The sequence below is a fragment of the Panthera onca genome, chromosome D1, assembly GCF_046562875.1.
Source record: "Panthera onca isolate mPanOnc1 chromosome D1, mPanOnc1 haplotype 2, whole genome shotgun sequence".
In the NCBI taxonomy this organism is placed as follows: Eukaryota; Metazoa; Chordata; class Mammalia; order Carnivora; family Felidae; genus Panthera; species Panthera onca.
In genome coordinates, this window is record NC_138348.1 from 100,528,917 (window position 1) to 100,547,319 (window position 18,403).

Below are 18,403 nucleotides of genomic sequence, written 5' to 3' on the forward strand. Positions count from 1 at the left end.
GCTACCGTGGGGAGTGTGCTAAGCACGGGCACGGCCCAGAGAGATTGCCGGTGCCGCTGGAGCTCCGTGAGCAGAGGGAGTGTGGCAGAATGTGAGGCCAGGGGCAGAGATGGTGGCCTCTGGGTCCAGGACTTTGGACTTCATTCTCTGGTTGTGGGAAGAGACTGGAAAGTTGTAGGCGAGGTCGTGCTAGCTCAGATTTATGTCTTAGACACAGGCCCTTTGCTTCTCCCTGGAGACCAAATTGTCAGGGAGCAAGGGTGGAAGTGGAAAGACCAGCTAGGAGACTTTTGCAGGAGTCTAAGCAAGAGACGATGGTAGCCTGGACGAGGATGTTGAATGAATGGCTCAGGAGCTCGGGTCCCGTCCACAGCCATGCGCAGTCCAGAGGCAGCATGGCGCGTGGTTAAAGGGCGCCAGCCGAAGCATCGGACTGTCAGCTTTGGGATCTGACTCACTGTGTGATCTCGGCCACGTGTCTTGACTTCTCCGTGCCTGTGTTTTACCATCTCTAAAACGGCAGTGACGATAGTGCCTTCCTGCTTAGGACTGCTGTGGGGATGAGGTGAGAGAAGAGGAGTCGTTCCAGGCTCCAGAGACCGTGTGTTAGTACTGCTCTTCTTATCATCGCCGCCGTCTTCGACACAAGCACTACTCCCGCGTCGTCCTCAATACCCCCAGCTTGCAGATGACAAAACTTAGAGGGTGGTTTTGAAATCAGAATATAGGTTCCTTGATCGTGAGTCCATTGCACTTTCTGTAACATAATATGTAGTATGAGCCATCCAAGAAAATACTCATCTGAATCTCCGTAGTCCCGAGCCCAGTTGTGTGCCCTTGTGAGTGTTTAGGTAAACATCGAGAAGATGATAAGTAAGGCAAGCAACGGAGTCCCTGTGTGGGGTAGGGAGTGTCCTGTGCCTCTCCTCCGACACCTTGGACCACTGGAAATTTGGATTTTGAGGCTGGAAGAGCGCTCTGGACACCACGCCAGAAGCATTAGTGTGCACGTAGTAATATATATAGGAAGGTAGAACTAAATGTTTTGAGAACTTCGTAAGATACTGTGTCTCTTTAGAGGACACTCCATTATTCATTAATTGTGTTAAGTGGGGCTGTACATCATATAAACAAATGAAACTCGTGGATTATCCCTAGACTGTCTGGTCAGACTTTTAACGAAGGCATTAACCCCACTGCCTCTGTCCTCCGCCTCTTCCTGCCTTTGCCCAGTCCCTTGTGGAGTAAGTGGTGAGGTAAGGAGCAAGAGAGACAAATTGGAAGCAAGGAGCTGGAAAATCCATCTGCTTGCCTCGCCTCGAGCTCCTCGGCTGCATGGGTACCTCCCTTGTTGAGACTGAACAAGGGACTGAACAAGAGACTGAGCTCTTCTTGTCTGTTGCAGAGTGTGAGCACCTGATCCGCCACATGCTGGTGTTAGACCCCAGTAAACGCCTCTCGATGGAGCAGATCTGCAAGCACAAGTGGATGAAGCTAGGGGACGCCGATCCCAACTTTGACAGGGTGAGCTGGGTGCTGCTTGCCTCAGGAAGCTCCCCTTAGAGCTCCAGCCGTCCCTTTTGCCTGAGATCGTAATCAGGCCAGGACCCAAAAAGATGGGTGCTGGGAACAGACTGTTGTGTGTTACTCAAGCAGCAAGGGATGCATGCCAGCAAGAGGGAATTTTTAACCAGCTGAGTTGCTGGAGAAGAGTGATACCAGTCCCTCCTGCTTGTCCCCAAATCATAGTCCCTCCTTGGCTGTCGAAACAGCCCACATTTCTTGCTGCTCATCTACCATGGGGTATCTCCTTCCTCTTGTCTTTGTGTGTTCGGTTCGGTGGCTTCTGTAGCATACCTTTATTTAAACCACTATGGCCATCCCAAAGGACCTCAGGAAAATGGAGATCTTGTCTGCCTGCAGCTGAGTATCTAGGACTTGCTTGCTCAGGGTTGTCTGAGGCCAAAAATATCCCAAGCTAGGGGGCATGGAACAGCCTGTTTATTATATACGGTATGCCATCTTGACATGGTGAATTGGGGCTTTGATAGCTTGCCTTTTTTTAATGTTACAGTTAATAGCTGAATGCCAGCAATTAAAGGAAGAAAGACAGATTGATCCCCTGAACGAGGAAGTCCTCTTGGCCATGGAGGACATGGGACTGGACAAAGAACGGACACTCCAGGTATCTCTAAAGGAGTGGAGAACAAAGTAAAGTGTAGCCGCTTTCCCTCTGTCCTGCACTTTCCACGTTTTCTCCTTCCTGGGAACTTTAGTCTGTTTGTTTTCTTCCTGTTCTTCCTCTGCCCCTCAGGGAGCCTTGACCAGGAGATGCTTGGTCTTCTCCTGTACCATTGAAAGGGTTTTGGTTACTGACATGCCATTTCACCAGGGTTTTCTACTCTTTTCCCTTCTCTCTTGTTAGTCATTAAGATCGGATGCCTACGATCACTATAGTGCAATCTACAGCCTGCTATGTGATCGACATAAGAGACACAAAACCCTGCGTGTCGGAGCGCCTCCTAGCTTGCCCCGTGCCATGGCCTTTCAAGCACCAGTCAATGTCCAGGTGGGCAATAACTCCAGTGACCTGATTCAGGACAAGTAACACGGGGGAGGAGGGATGGGTACCCACTGCTCACTAAGTCTAAGAGAGTTACCTGTTCTTCCTTACCGCCATCCCCTCCCGTCTGTCATCTCTTCCTTGTCAAGCAGAGGTCAGAACCTTTCTTTGACAGAGAGGATGGAAAGATATTCCAGTACTCAGGATGGGCAACAAGAGTTACTTTTTTTTTTTTTTTTTAAGAAACAGTCAATCATTGAGAGAGACTATTTTCTCTAAAGAATGCTTCCTTGTTGTAGCTCCTAAGGGCAGAAGAGCCAAAGACTCAGAGGTAGAAACATAGACTTAAGCAATCAAGAATCCTTTGAAAGACCATTGTTGTTTCCCTCTAGCACTTGAGGTAAGGGTATATACATATGTACCACTTTCCAGGCGGAGCAGGCCGGTGCCACCATGAACATCAGCGTTCCCCAGGTGCAGCTAATCAACCCTGAGAACCAGATTGTGGAGGTGAGTAGTGACCTCTGATGGGTGTCAGCCCAAACCATTTTCTTCCCCATATTTTTGCTGCTTTTCCTGGCTTCTTATTTAGAATTACCTTTCATTTCTTTTCTTTTTTTTTTTTTTAATTAAAAAAAATTGTGGGGTGGGGGGGGGGTGCGGTGCGTGTGGGTGGCTCAGTTGGTTAAGCATCTGACTCTTGGTTTTGGCTCAGGTCACAATCTCACAGCCCCACATCGGGCTCCACACTGACAGTGCAGAACCTACTTGGGATTCTCTCTCTCCCTTTCTTTGCCCCTCCCTGCATGCTCGCTCTCTCTCTCTCTCTCTCTCTCTCTGTCCCTCCCTCCCTCAAAATAAATAAATAAGCTTAAAAAAATTTTTTAATTAATTATTTGTTTTGAGTTGCTTTTGATTTCTGATTTGATTGTATTTCTCTCCACCACAGCCGGATGGGACATTGAACTTGGACAGTGATGAGGGTGAAGAGCCCTCCCCTGAAGCGTTGGTCCGCTATTTGTCAATGAGGAGGCACACAGTGGGTGTGGCTGACCCACGGTGAGTATCTGGCCAACAGCCCTGACTCTGAGTTCCTATCATGGTTCCTTTTTCCTGCTTTATTGTGTTTCCCAGATGAGATCGAATCCAGTGGCCACGACATGTGTGTACCCAGTTCAGTGTCCCTGGTAGATACGTGGTAGGCCGATGGCCGCCATCATGTCAGTTAATCACAATACTTTGGTGAAGAGCATGGTAGCATCTTGGCTCACAGATGGCTGTGAGTCATCGCAGTCATCACATTGACTTGGCTCTAAGTCAAATAAAAGTACCCCTTAAAATTCATCTGAGTTTGACGTCTTTCAGAGATGTTGTTTACTACATGTTCTAATGTAAAACTCAACTAGGAAGGGATGACTAATGATATGGCGTAATTTATGTAAGTTAAGAATTAAACTAAGTGAACAAGAATCCAAAACCGTACCAAATAAGTACCAGTTTCCCAAAACATTTTCCCCAAACAGTCCCTTAGCATGATGCCCTCACAAGGGGAAATGTACCAAAGGCTGGCTCTGTCTGTGTTTGTTCTGCATTTGAAGACTTTCAACATTAAAAATAGCCTTACCTCTTTTCTGGATATTTCCTCTACTCTGTTGGGAAGAGGAGGTTAGAGCAAGAGTTCTCTTGAGAGTTCAATTAGGGGCAAAGCTAGTGTTCTTATGAATTCCTTTTTCCTCTGAGCGATTTCCAAAAAAGCCTCCCGAGGCCTGCTGATTGCTTGCTTTACGTTTCTCATTCTCGGCCTGTGATCAAACAGGCAACAGGGGAACATTCTGGCTCCGAAGACTGTCAGCTGCAGAGGGGTGGAGTCCTGTGTCACTCTGTCAGTGGAAAGATCTCTTATTTGAAAGCATGCTGTAAACCTCACTGTTGGAGCATGAGAGCCCTGCACATCCACTACTTATCTGTCCCATCAGGCACTGACAGGAGTGATTACATTCTTTCCCTGGTGAATCAGTTGCTACTTCGGGAAGCCATTGTTTCGGTGGATGGTCTGTGTCCTCCAGAAACTTGCTGTTCACCTCCAGGCTTTGAAAACCCGAACTGGACCGGTGCCACTATTTCCTCTTGGCTCAAAGCTGTTGGTTGTACATGAGAGGTCAATGACGAATAGCAAGCCCCGGTCCCAAACAGTAGAAGGGCAGAGAGCCAGATTCCATACACTAGGCTTCTCCTTGCTTTGGGGCCTTAGAAGTACAAATTGAGGAGGAAAGGAGACAAGTAAAATATGTTGTGCTGAACTTAGTAGTTTCATCAGTTTGGGGATCCGAGTAAGAGCATTAACCCACCTCCTCTGTCATCCTGTTTCCTTCCAGCACGGAAGTTATGGAAGACCTACAGAAGCTCCTGCCTGGTTTTCCTGGAGTCAACCCTCAGGCCCCATTCCTGCAGGTGGCCACTAACATGAACTTCATGCACAACCTGCTGCCCATGCAAAACTTGCAACCAACTGGACAGCTTGAGTACAAGGTACCTGGATGTGGGAGAGGACTTGCCCCGTGGAGAAACACATTTGAGCTTCCTCTGAGAGCCTTTGAGGGACCTCGCCCAGGATTTAAGGGTATCCTTATAGCGAAGGCTGATTTCTCTTGCACAGCAGCTTGGGTGACAGGGAGGATCGGTCTGTACATACTTGAAGGATCCCCTCATTTCAGTGGGCCAGAGTACTGGTCTTTTCTCCCTCCCCCTTTCCCCTCTCACCGCTCTGTCCTGCCCACTTGTACTTGCGACAGGAGCAGTCCCTCTTACAGCCTCCCACCCTACAGCTGCTGAATGGAATGGGCCCCCTCGGCCGGAGGGCATCGGATGGAGGAGCCAACATCCAACTACATGCCCAGCAGCTGCTGAAGCGCCCACGGGGACCCTCCCCGCTTGTCACCATGACACCAGTGAGTAGCGGCACAGGGCCCGACCGACTTTCTCAGAGACTTTTGATAAAGAAGTTGCGGGCCTACGGCTGGGAACCCAAGGTCACCAACCTAAATATTGGAATGTCCTCTTCCTCTAACGTCTGATGCTCAGCGTATTCCCATTTTCTTCAGGCTTGTAGGATTTTCCAGACTTAACGTGTGGCGAACTCCTTTACTTAACCAAACAGTCGCTACACTGAAGCCTGTTTCCTCAGTGGGCCCCTTACAGGCCCCCCCCCACCCACCCACCTTGAGTGCTGCCACAGCCTCGCAGGCCACAGTGAGTCGCAGTGGCCTGACTTACACAGCCCTCACCCCGTAACTCCTCCCTGCCAGAGGGCGGCGCCTAACAGCTTTCTCTAGAATGCACTGCCCTTTACACTGGCTTGCAAGATTATCTTGGCACCAGCCCTCTCTCCTTGATTAACACTACTTCACATTTTCGGTACAACCTGGATTAGTCGATTATTTGGCTTCCATAAACTCTAACCTAGTCAGTTGGCATCTCTCAGTCCCATCTTTTTTATTTTATATGTATATATAGAGATACACGCACGCACACATAATGGTAACCTGCGAAGATTCTTTTCCTTCCCTGGGTTCTGGTTATTTTCCTGTCATAGGTAAACTCATTCTTTCATTCATTCGTTCAGTCCTACAGCACCCCATGATTGGGTGCTAATTACATCCATAGCCCTTGCTAGGTTTTTAGGGCTGTGCTTCTCAACATACCTCTTGTTGAGGACCTTTTTCCCCCTTCAGTCCATCATGGGATTAATACCTTTGTAAAATACAAAGAAGTGAATAATCAGAGAAATAACAATTTTAAAACATACAACATACAAGGCTAGATTGTCAACAGACAGAATTGCTCTGTTAAATTGCTATAAAGGTTTCTAAAAGCTTGCTCTTTATTTCTGTACTAACTTTACCATGGATTGGTAACAAAACACTTTGTGGACCAACACGGGTCCGTGGGCCACACTTCCAGGAACAGGGCTATCGGGAAAAGGAAGGATCAACATATGTGAAGTGCCAGAATAATAGTAAAAAGCCATGTGTCATTAAGTGCCAGAGTGAGTGTTGTGGACTAGGCGGTGGCAGAGGCATTCAGGGAAGGACAAGAACAATGTAGGTTATGAAGGATCGGGAACAGGTCTGTGGGAGGTAGAGTGACATACTCTGTCCACTGTAACTTTTTGCCAAGGTCACTAACAAACTTTTGTTGATAGATCTGGTGGGCATTTTTAATCTTTATCTTTTTGGATCTTCCAATCGTATTAGTCACTGCTGACCATTTTTTTCTCTTTAAAATACTGTCTTCTTTTGGCTTCTGTGATACTACATTCTCATTTTCCTCCTGCCTCTCCTTTTCCGGTTCCTTTTTCTGCTTGTTCCTTGAAGTCCGTGAAACCCACATTTTATCTTAGGCCCTCTTTCCATCTCATTTTACACACTCTCTGGATGATCTTGTCCACTCGCATAATCTCAGTTACCGAGTGATTCTTCAGCTCAGAACCCTCTTCTCTTCTGCGTTCTCCACTTCGCACAGCTGACTGCCTCCGGCAGAGATTTAGTTGGCTATCCCAGAAGTCCTCACAATTTTAATTCGACATGTCCTCAAATGACTGCGTGTAACCTGTTTCTCCTCCTGGGTGACCGTGACTGGCACTGTTGTTCTCCTGGTTACACAAGCTAGAAATGTGGGATCTGTCTTAACTCTTCCCTCTCCCTCATCCCTGTCTCAAGTCAATTATCCAGCACCTTACTTCCGTCCTCCACCGCTCCTTCCGGAAGCTGCTGTCATCCTTTGCCGAGATTGACACAGTGGCCTCCTAACTAGCTTCCTTGCCTCCGGTCTTGTCCCCTAATCCCCACCACCAGCCCTTCTCACAATGCAACTCGAGCAAGCTAGCTTTCTAGAGTACAGATTTTATTAACATCATGTCCCTGCCTGAAATCCTTTAGTGATTCACCGCTGCCGCTCCTCAAAATATACTTCTTAATGTGGTATTCAAGGCCATTTATAACTGACCACCGTATCCCTCTCCTGCCTCATCCATGGCCACTTCCTGCCTAACCCTGTTCACTCCAGCCTCAAGGAACTATAGTAAGGGATCTGAACACCCTAGCAGTATTTAAACATTGGAATTACTCCCAAAGTTTTTGTTTTGTTTTATCGTGATCGTCCATTAATAAAAAAAAAAAAAAGGAAAGCTCTTTTGTGATAATGGAAGTATGACATTTTGCTCTAGTGCCTGAAGTATGGTGATTATGAGAGGCACCAGGCTGTGAGGAGCTATGAAGGATGTTCAGCACTCCCATCCTCATGTAGATGAGGACGTCGCAATAACGCGTGCATCGTGGTGGTTCTCAATGCACGTGTGTGTTTGGGTGGGTGACAGCTATTTTCAAGCATTGAATCGCAACTGCACAATTCCATGTGTACTAAAATGTGCTGTTAAAAAACCATCACGCTTTTCTGGCACTAGAGACATCTGAACACTGGTGATAACATTAATATGAAACAACAGGTCAGTGCCTAGACATTCCAGGTAAACAACCTTCTACTGTATTTTCAGGTCCTCAGACACCTGCAGGCCTGCTCTTTTCTCTCAGCCTAGAAACCCCGAAGGCTGTGACCCTTTTCCTCCATGCGCGGCCAGCTCCTGTCTACCCTTCAGGTCTCAGATGAAGTGTTACATCCCCCCGAGATGCCGTTAGAGGACTTGGGCATGCTATTCTGTAATTATCTGTTTACTTGTCTCTGTCCTCCACTGGACTGTAAAATGAAGGCAAGAACTGTATTTGTGAATTCACATTTTATCCTGGAACATAGTAGGCATTCAGCTCTTTGTTGGATGAATAAATGAATGAATGAAGATGACTCAGAGGAAGAAATCCAAATTAAAACCACCCGAGCGAGGTAAAAATGGAACGCTAGAAGGGCCTGTCAAAGTCCTGTATAACCCAGGGGTCCTGGGAAAGTTTCGTAAATAAGAAAGTGAACAGAAAGGCCTGTCCCACGTCCGGTTTCTAGAATAAGAGCTCCTACGGAAGAAGCGCCACCTTGAGCTTTTCCTTCCTGTCTCTCTCCAGGCAGCGCCGGCAGTTACCCCTGTGGACGAGGAGAGCTCAGATGGGGAGCCAGACCAGGAAGCTGTGCAGAGGTAATGTGACATCTGGCAGTGCTCGCAGAGCGTCCTTGGGCAGGCTCCCCCTGCAACCAACGAAAGGTCGCTTCAACATTTGTGTGGTCTCTTTGCTCAAGCCAGATGGCATGTTCCTCCCCACATGGAAGTAACAGAAGACTACCCAGAAAATGTCATTTCTGTAAGCACCACTGGAAGTCCCCTAAGTGACAGCAATAACCATAAGAACTTTTTCTCTCCTCCCTCCTTCCTTACTTGCCCCCTGCCTTCATATTTGCAACTCCGATAGTATTCACCAGGCGCAAAGCCTGCTCCTACCTGCCAAGAACTGTTTACTGAAAAGGAATTGGCGATCTGGGATGACAGTGATCCTAGCTAGTCTGGCCATGGACCTCTGGCATGGACTCTTCCTTTCCAGGAGAATGAATGCCTCTCGTACTGTTTGCCGTGTGCTTCTTCCATCCCCTTGTACCAACAAAGAGATAATGACAAAAGAATATGGGATTCGGGCCAGGGACAGATGCAGATATCCATTGTTTGCAGAACCTTGTTGAGAGATGCCTAACTCGCAGAGAACGGCAGTGACCATCAGGCATGCTGTACTGTTCACTTTACCTCAGCCCCCGTTAGCCGTGGTCTGCAGCCCCGTGCATGCCCCCCCCCACCCCCCGTGGGAATTGTCTTTCTTATTTCCCGGGAAGGGCCGGGGCGGGGGCGGGGGCGGTTTGGACCAGAATCCAGCATGTATTTTCCCAGAAACACAGGTGTCCTTCAAGATTATATATATGTTTTTCCCTTGAGGGAAGTTGAAATAAAATGGTTTTCATGGGCTCTCGGGGAAACTGTGGGTGTCTTTATCAAATGGGTACGAAACCGCTGATGGCTTTCTCTTGGGCCAGTTGACATACCACTAATTACTCTATAGTCCGTTAACTGTTTTTAGCTTAAATGGGCAAAGTAGTTAAGAATGAAGCAAGACCACTTTTTAAGAACCTGACGGTTGCTGGCCAGTACTCTCTTCTTACCCCCAGCAGCTCTGTATGTGAGAGCTGCTGTTCAAAAAGAAGCTGGTCCCATTTGGAAAGAAGAGTGGAGAACAGGGTGTTGGCAGGCGGGTCAGCCAGTAGAAGAAAAATTGTGGTAACCTTTTTTTTTCTTTTCTTTTTTCCCCTCTTGATGCTGTCGTTTCTATAGTTTGCTGACGGGCCCTGCTGGTGTCCTGGAAAAAAAAAAAAAAAAAACTAGGAAACTTCCTGCCTTTCTACCGTAATTAATTAGATAGTTGCGTATCACTTTATCTTCTTTGTCTTGGATTTTACTTCCTCCGGCTCCACCTTCTTTTTTCTCGAGACCAACATTTGAAGGGTATTTAGATGGGGTACGTCAGCCCGTCAGTGCTGATGTAATGGGGAGGGATAATGCTTCTTCTGTGCACACCCAGGAAGAGCAGCAGTGACAGGAGGAAGCCGTCAGCTAGATGAAGGGGGGCCCATAGCTTATGTTTGCTATTGACTAAGTAGTGGATCCAATAGATCATTAGAATAAAAGTCATTAGCTTGTCAATTCCTAAGCTTTTGAAACTTGAGTTTTTCTCGCCTTGCCTTTTTTTCCCCTAAAACCAATTCTGAACATTTCGTGTGGTTTCATTTCTTCATCCTCTAGAGAATGTGGTTCCCTCGGGACGATGTCCGTGTTTCTTCTCTGATGATTGACTTACAGTCATGGGGCAGGAGGGAAGGGGGGTCTTGAAAGCGCTCAGCCACAGTTGGAAGGACTTACAAGTGAGGACAGTCTCAAAACCCAGGGGCCATTGGGATCTAAAGACTCCATGGAGCCCTTCTGAATATCTCTCTTGGCTCATCTCTAGGAATAACTCTTAGGGCTCCTTTCCTCCAACTTGGATTTTGGAAATTTGGAGGGCAAAGAGGAATAAAATTAACAAGTGGGAAACAAATCCTTCTTTCAAATGGCATGCAGTAAGGAAAATCGATCTTCTTTGTGAGCTCCCATCTGTTTTCTCTCTTCTCTCGGTGGCTGCTCTCAGGTCCCGAATCCAGCCGCTGCAGCGGTAAGCCAGCTTTTGTTGGCCAGCTGAACGTGTCTCACTTCCATCCAGCCAGGGATCTGTTTGCCGCTGAGCCCTTTCTGAGCTCTGGCACGATTTCATTCTGAGCGCTTTGGATGAACTTCTGATGCTTCTTGCTGAGGAACATTCCTGTCTGTCTTTTTTACTATGAAATGTGTTCCTGCCTGTTGCAGGTACTTGGCAAATAGGTCCAAAAGGCACACACTGGCCATGACCAACCCTACAGCTGAGATCCCACCGGACCTACAGCGGCAGCTAGGACAGCAGCCTTTCCGTTCCCGGGTCTGGCCTCCTCACCTGGTACCTGATCAGCATCGGTGAGTAGCCACATGAGCTACGTGAGCTCCTCGAGGCTCATCGGGCAGGCACCCTCCTTGCTGTGCTTCCAGTGACGGTGACCCGCATCGAGGCTTCAGACAGCATCCTGAGCTCACATCTTCTCAGCTCCTTTCACTAAGCAGTGCGCAGGGCAGTACGAGATTCTTCTTTCCCTTTCCCTTGTAGACATGTTTATGGTCTGCAGTTGATTCTCGTGATTCTAGGTGTTGACTCAGAGATGAGATTGAACTTGAAACCTGCAAGGAGGCCAGCTGGAAATGGGAGGATCTGTAGCCATATCGATAGCCTGGACCCTTAGTAACCCATCACCTTCCAAAGCCTGAGCATTTCTTACCATGTCACCACTGAACAGTGAGCTTGGACATGGAGGAAGGAGCATCCCTTTGTGAATGGTGGAGCAGAGATACTGCATTCTCTTGAGTGTTGTGCTCAAGAAGTCATTCTTGCAATAATATTCTGAAGGCTGAAATCTTTTGCTAGGTCTCTGTTACATTTGTAATTCATCCTCTTGAAGAAATAACAAGCTTAAGCTTCCTGGCCAAGGAAACGTCATAAAACTGAGTACAAGTAAGCCTGGGAGCACAGGGGAGTGACCCCTGCCTCTGGCTTAAGAAGGGGACTAACTTCTGCAGGCACCTCGACGACTACAGTTCTTAGCTGTGCCCACCCCAAAGCTGTCCCCCGTCTCATGGGCCACACTTTCCAAGCCACCACCGATTGCTAGAGCTCATTTTATTTCCATCTCGTTGGGAGGATGGCGAAAGCAGCCTTACTTGGGAAAGTTGAAAAGCAGTCAGGTTCCAAGGAAAGGAAGTTTGTGAATGCGTTGTTATTAAATCTGGTCGCCAGCTCACACTGGCGAGCTTGACAACAGTGTTTTTATTGTGACTAGTTCCCCGTCAGGCGTCCACACAATCAGCAGGGACAGGTGGACTCTGTGCAGACCGAGACATAATCAGTGCTGCGTTGGCAACTCTGAGAGAAGGCAGATAAGCTCTTCTAGATGACCGTGAATAACAGTAAAAATGGTCCGGTAGGGACTAGCAGGAATGGCGGCTCTCAAATAAAACGGTGTCCCTGGCCCGGAGAGACGGTGTTGTTCCCAGGAGACTCTCCCAGGACCTGCGCTGTGAGGGTACTGCACGGAAAGGTCCTCGGAGTAGTTATTGGAGGGCTGCCTCTCCCCACCCCACCCCAACCCCCACCATAAATTTTCTGTGATTTCTCAACAGCTCTGAGCTCTCCACTGTTACCTAACAGAACCTCTGTCTCTTTGTTCCTCCTTGTTTCTGTCCTCCCTGCCTCCACAGCCTGACAGTTTTTTAGCCTTTGTCAGGGTCTGCAGTTGAGCTGAAGTCCGTCGGGTGTCCCGACTTGATCGAACGCACTCCTCAGGAGATAGTCTTCGTGGGGAAACGTGAAGATCGGCACCTGCCCCACAGTCAGCCTTTATCGTGGAGTCTCGGGCCTGTTTACGCTTGTTTAGTGAGGAAGGCCACGGTGGCAACAGCCCCGTTTGTGTCACGGCTCCCTGTCAGGGCCTGGCCCGCTGAAAAATCTGTCGGCCGTCTGCTTTCGTGTGGACGCTCTCGGTAGAGTGTTTCAAGGGTTTCCTGTGGTCAAGCGAGTTTGAATTGGAATGAACGTTCGATGAGTGGCGCCTTGTGTGAGGTGGGGCACTGATGCAAACTGGTGTGTGCGGAGGGGGTTACTATAGAAATATGGCAACACCAGAGACCGAAGTCAGTCTTCAGAGGAAAAGAGACACTTCGCAAAGCCGTAAAACACTGGACATGGGCGGCCGAGACAGATTATTGAATCCCTCTCATTTTCTGGAGGAAATGGTTTAAAAACAGCATAGACATCTGTTCTTCCAGGGTATAATTCATGAAGTCCAGCGTGGGGACAGAAGAGGGGTCTCCTCAACCTTTTCAATCCTGAAAGTGTATAATTTAAAATTAAAAAAAAAAAAACAAACAACTTATTTTAAGTGTAATTTAAAAAATGAACAGAAGAATGGATTTTTTTTTTTGAGGAGGGGAACCAAGTTCCTGTTCGAAAAGTGTGGTGGGAATATCAGCCTCATAGGAGGCTGTCCCGAGCTCAAACATGATTGCTGATAAACGTAAAACACGAATCGGTCTTGTCCGTGCTTCCGAAATGAGCAACTACATCGGAACCGTCCCTCTCGAGTTTCTGTGCCCGACTGACCTGGGTCAGTCCTGAGCTTCTGGAAAAGTCATGAAACACCTGGGCCTGGGAGTTGCCACTCTGACAGAAGAGAGTGGGTTTTGTGCAGTCAGGTCGTATTCACCACCCGAAGAGCACAGCTTTCTGAGGGAATCCGAAACGGGTCCAGTGTCAGAAAATATTGAAAGCCTGAGGCTCTGATTTTAGGAGAAAACAGTATTATTTGCCTGCTTTGACTCCAGACCCTCGAAGTAGAAACAAGACTAGGAAGTACTGAGGTGTTCCTGGAAAGAGGCTTTCGTGATTGCTGCCTCTGGAGTGTGTCTGCCAAAGTCACGTGTCTTTTGTGTTACATCTGTGTGTCCACGCTCCTGTCCTGTGCGCACCTCACGCACCTCCGTGCCGAGCTTCGGGTGGAACCTGACCCCAAAGTCCTCCTTCGCGAAGGCAGGGCAGAGGGCTTTCCCCCACGGCCAGGACCCCTGACTGCTCTGCACGCAGCCATCAGAGCCTCCGAGGCCCTCCCCATCTGCATTGTATTTGAGCTCGCTGCTCACCCTGCTTCCTTAGCCTTGTTCTGCTTCAGTCCAGAGCGAGCAGCTAGCCAGGCGGTACAGCATCTCACCCGTGGTTCAGTGTGATACCATCTCCGCCCTGGACCTGAAACCCTGATCCTCTCCATCAGCTGCTGGAATGCTGCCTGGGCAGTCTTTTATCTGCTTACCTCAACCCATAAACATCTCGTTCTGATTAGGTGACAAAGGTGTTAGCTTCTGACTCTGATGCTGTCATTCTTTCTTTCTGTGAGATACTGGCTGTGCTCTGACTGAGCAGTGGGGTTTTGTAGGCAGTCCACACGATTCCTCTGTTGTTAGGGGGCTGGGGGGAGGCATGCCGCTCTGGGCAGTGAATTTTCACAGCGGGCAACCTTATTTGCGTTGACCGGTTTCGTGTGCAGGATCTTGAGGCCCACATTCCTTAAGAATGTGCTGTCTCCATCCGGGGATCAGAAGCGCCCCCCCCCCCCCACTTTCCTCCCACACGAACCTCCACCCTCCACTTTCTGGCACAGAACCTATGACTTCCAAGCCAGGCCTTTGCCACAAAGCTGACTGTAGTTTCCTTCGGGTCATACAGAGAGTACTGCTCAGGGAAAACTGGGTCAGACGGTGAATTTTAGGTTTCGAAAGACGCTAGAGAGTCCCGAGTATGAAAACAAGAGCCCCCATACAGCTTGGCCTGAGGGCTACGGAGAGGCTCTTCTCTCTGACCTAGTGTATTTGTAAGAACTGGAAGTGTTTGATTCCAGGACCTCACCGGGCTTGGAAGTTAAGCCAGCTCAAGGTAAGTGGACACGGAAGACGTGCAGCTGGAGTTCTGTAAAGGGCAGCAGGCTAGGGAAGTGGCTGGCCTCTGGACATGGCCTGGCAATGGCGTAATACACAGACAGGGCTGCACGTGCAGCCAGCCATCTTTGCGTTCTTCTGGAACAGCAGTCCCTGGGTGATGTGGTCAAAGGCCCTGAGTGCTCGCCCCTGACCTTCTCTTCCCATGTATTTAGCTCTACCTACAAGGACTCCAACACCCTGCACCTCCCCACGGAGCGTTTCTCCCCCGTGCGCCGGTTCTCAGATGGGGCTGCAAGCATCCAGGCCTTCAAAGCTCACTTGGAAAAGCTGGCCAACAGCAGCAGCATCAAACAGCTGCAGCAGGTAATGGGAGAGACGGCAGGCACCTCTGGAGAAGCGTGGGGAACGCAGAGCAATAGCGTGGAGGACCGGGGTGGCAAACCTCGGCCCGTTCGTGTCAAGGTTCAGATCCGTGTAGCTTCCCAACGTTCTTTGCTTACCCCCTGGTGTGTACAGCTTTCCCCAGGATCAAACTTGCTCAGCCCACGAGGGGTCTGGGTTTTTCTCCTGTCAGTGTAATGTTTAGAGAGGGACTTCCGGGCTTGGGTTTCAGTGGGAAGCCCCAGAGAAGATACCTCTAAGCAAGCTTGGCATTCTGCTCCTGACTTCTGGGCACTGGCCGTTGCCGGAACCTGCTCAGTGCTGTTACCGCCCAGCACACCCTCTGGTGGGGAGGGAGTGGCGCTCCCAAAGGAAGGAAGTGTACCTCCAGGCTTGTGTGAAGGGCCACCGTCCTTCCTGCCTCTCTGATGGCCAGGCTCCAGGCGACGTGTGCTTCGTATGTGGATTGCACACCGGACGCCCTCTCTCACACGCGGGCCCCTCTTGGCCTTTTCCGTTCACTCACCCAACACGGAAGGTGAATATATCGAGTACACGAATACCCGCATACGTGCGTCAGTTGCCCTCTGAGGACCCCCGTCCTCTCTCGGGGCTCTTTCTGCCCACGAGACCTCGGGGGGCAGGTCTGCATCTGCTGACGTCGCTGCATGGGCGGGTGGGTGCCTGGTTGCAGCCCACCCGTATGAGCTGCCTTTCCCTTCAGGAGTGTGAGCAGCTGCAGAAGATGTACGGGGGGCAGGTTGACGAAAGAGCCCTGGAGAAGACCCAGCAGCAGCACGTGCTGTACCAGCAGGAGCAGCACCACCAGATCCTCCAGCAGCAGATCCAGGTGGGCCTCCGCTCTCCGCTGTCTCCAGCTTGTGTGGGGCGTGAGGGTTTTGGAGGAGGCCACGCAGGGCAGAGCGGACTTGTGTTTGTGGTTGACGCGTGTGAGGAGAGGTAACCGGACTTTCCGATGAACCGCCAGAGCATGAACCTCAGTCACAGACCGCTGTTTCTGTTTCTGGCCTTCCTGGGAACAGCTCCGATTCATCTGCGGGCTCACGGTCTTTCTTCTCCTTTCCCCCACATGTTTAGGATTCTATCTGTCCTCCTCAGCCTTCTCCACCTCTCCAGGCTGCATGTGAAAATCAGCCAGCCCTCCTCACCCACCAGCTCCAGAGGTAACGAAGCACTTGTTTCACGCCCAAGCCGCTGTCTCCGTGGCTCGCCGTCCTTGGCCCGAATCGTATGGGGGACTTGGACTGACTGTAGCGTTCGTCTCGGGAGAACATATATGAAAAGTGGAGAGGTCGACTTAAACGTTAGCTGCCTCCCTGAAATCCTGACTTTATTTGGTCCTTGTGCCACTTCATTTTCTTAGCCCCACAGGCATAGTAATCTGGCAGCAAGACAGGCCCGGACACAGGCCCACAGTGACCTGTGCCTCCCTTTGCGAGGTCTGGGAAGATAAGACGTGGGTGGGTCCTAAATACACTGTGGTAGGTGGTTTATGGATATTTTTCTAGCCCGGAGTCTTATCAAAACTAAAAAAAAAAAAAAAGTTTCTGCTTATGTGTATCCTGTGACTGAAAGTAACATCAGGGGTTATATTGTCAGCTCAGGAAATTTACTTATTTATCTGGTTTTGTCTTTTGGTTTTGTTTTGTTTTTAAGGTTACGGATCCAGCCTTCAAGCCCACCCCCCAGCCACCCCAACAACCATCTCTTCAGACCACCCAGTAATAGTCCTCCCCCCATGAGTGGCGCCATGATCCAGTCTCACGGTGAGTGCAGGGCCTCAGACTGAGCCATGAAAAGCCACCTGGAGAAAATCAGTCCTCGTGTTGAGTGCAATAGGATTTAAGGGTATAGGCTCTGGAGTCAGACTGCCTTGGTTTGAATCCTGGTCCCAGCACCTCCTTAGCTGTGCAGCCTCAGATAGGTTACTTAACTTCTGCATGCCTGCACTTTTCCAAATGTAAAAGAGCGAACATAATAGCATTTAATGAATAAATCTGAAAAGCACTTAGAAGTCTTTGGCACAAGATAGTTCTCGATAAAGGTTGTTATTAATATTTTCGATAAAACCCCCTCCGACCCTACCAAATAAAAAGCTGCTACCAGAACCTTCCCCATTGTCGTGCCTCCATTTGGTTCTCCGTTGCACGCGTGGGATCCTCTCTTGTGGGTGTTTAGGAGGAGGGAAAGATGAGTGTTCCCTAATTGGTATGGGTCTTCCGAGACCGGCGATCTGAGGATTTAGTATTGCCCAAACTGATAGTCTCTTAAGTAACGCCACACGGTGTAGATCCCCTGAAGAGTCTGAATTGGTCTCTGGGCCCTGCCTACTCAACGTGGGGTCCCCCGACCAACAATACCAGCAGGAAAAGTAGAGTCTCAGGTCCCATCTCGAGCCTGCTCAATCACAAGTCTGCATTTTAGCAAGATCGCTGGGCCATTTGCATGTACGTGTGAGTTTGATAAGCACTGCCCTAGATCAGAGCTACTCAAAGAGTAGTCTGGGACCAGCTCTCAGACAACTTACTTGAAAATACAGATTCTGGGGGTAGGACCCAGGAATCTGTGTTTTACCCAGCCCTCCAGATGAGTCTTCCACACGCCGAAGTTTGTGAAGCGCCGATCTAGATGGCATCTGGTTTGAGTGTCCTCATTGGCTCCTGCTGCCTCCAGCTGGCACGCAGCCCAGGCGTTTGGTGACTCTAAGGTTCCTCTCTCTCCAGGTGCTGCGTCGCCCTCCCAGTTTCCGGGCTTACCCTCCCGCAGTGCTGTCTACCAGCAGCAGCCTGAGAACTGCTCCCCCCCTCCCAGCATGGCCCTCACCTGCCTGGGCATACAGCAGCCCGCCCAGTCACAGCAGGTGACCATCCAAGTACAGGAGCCTGTTGACATGCTCGGAGGCATGCCGGGGGCCGCTGCGGGCTCTGCCGGGCGGGGCATGTCCATCAGCCCCAGTGCCAGTCAGATTCAGATGCAGCACCGTACCAACCTGATGGCCGCCTTCAGCTATGGGCACCGCCCCCTGTCCAAGCAGCTGAGTGCCGACAGCGCGGAGGCCCACAGGTGAGGCTGCCTGAAGTCACCAGCCATCTGTCTAGGTGGTCCGGGTGGGAGGAAGCCCCTTAGCAGGGTGAGAGGGGAGAAGGGGAGGAGAACTCGTCTGGCTGGGCTGTGCCCGTCTCCCCCTTTCTAACGTCAGGGCGGGTGGCTAGGGGGTGAATCTGAAACCCGTTTATTGACAGAGGAGGAAAATGACAAAGCTGCCTTCCTCTGTGTCTGCAAAGAAGAGAATGGCCCTATTAGAGGAATTTCTCAAAATTCCAGTTGTCCCTTGTCTGTTTCCTTAGGCTTCT

The 18,403-nt window shown here is 49.7% G+C and overlaps 1 protein-coding gene across 9 annotated transcripts in view; it reads left to right on the forward strand.

Moving 5' to 3' along the window:
• Positions 1–18,403, forward strand: part of SIK3 (SIK family kinase 3) — a 241,684-nt gene that overhangs the window by 207,638 nt on the left and 15,643 nt on the right. For 5 of the 9 annotated variants that reach the window (XM_060604824.3, XM_078432769.2, XM_060604825.3 and 2 more), the window contains exons 7-20: positions 1,406–1,524; positions 2,075–2,185; positions 2,426–2,569; positions 2,996–3,073; positions 3,513–3,622; positions 4,939–5,092; positions 5,356–5,511; positions 8,632–8,702; positions 10,944–11,087; positions 14,861–15,011; positions 15,754–15,879; positions 16,128–16,213; positions 16,707–16,816; positions 17,774–18,113. In XM_060604824.3, coding sequence (XP_060460807.3) covers positions 1,406–1,524; positions 2,075–2,185; positions 2,426–2,569; positions 2,996–3,073; positions 3,513–3,622; positions 4,939–5,092; positions 5,356–5,511; positions 8,632–8,702; positions 10,944–11,087; positions 14,861–15,011; positions 15,754–15,879; positions 16,128–16,213; positions 16,707–16,816; positions 17,774–18,113 — 1,900 coding nt within the window. The remainder of the gene's footprint in view (positions 1–1,405; positions 1,525–2,074; positions 2,186–2,425; positions 2,570–2,995; positions 3,074–3,512; positions 3,623–4,938; positions 5,093–5,355; positions 5,512–8,631; positions 8,703–10,943; positions 11,088–14,860; positions 15,012–15,753; positions 15,880–16,127; positions 16,214–16,706; positions 16,817–17,773; positions 18,114–18,403) is intronic. The other 4 variants (XM_078432772.2, XM_060604829.3, XM_060604827.3 and 1 more) reach the window with 3 other exon arrangements.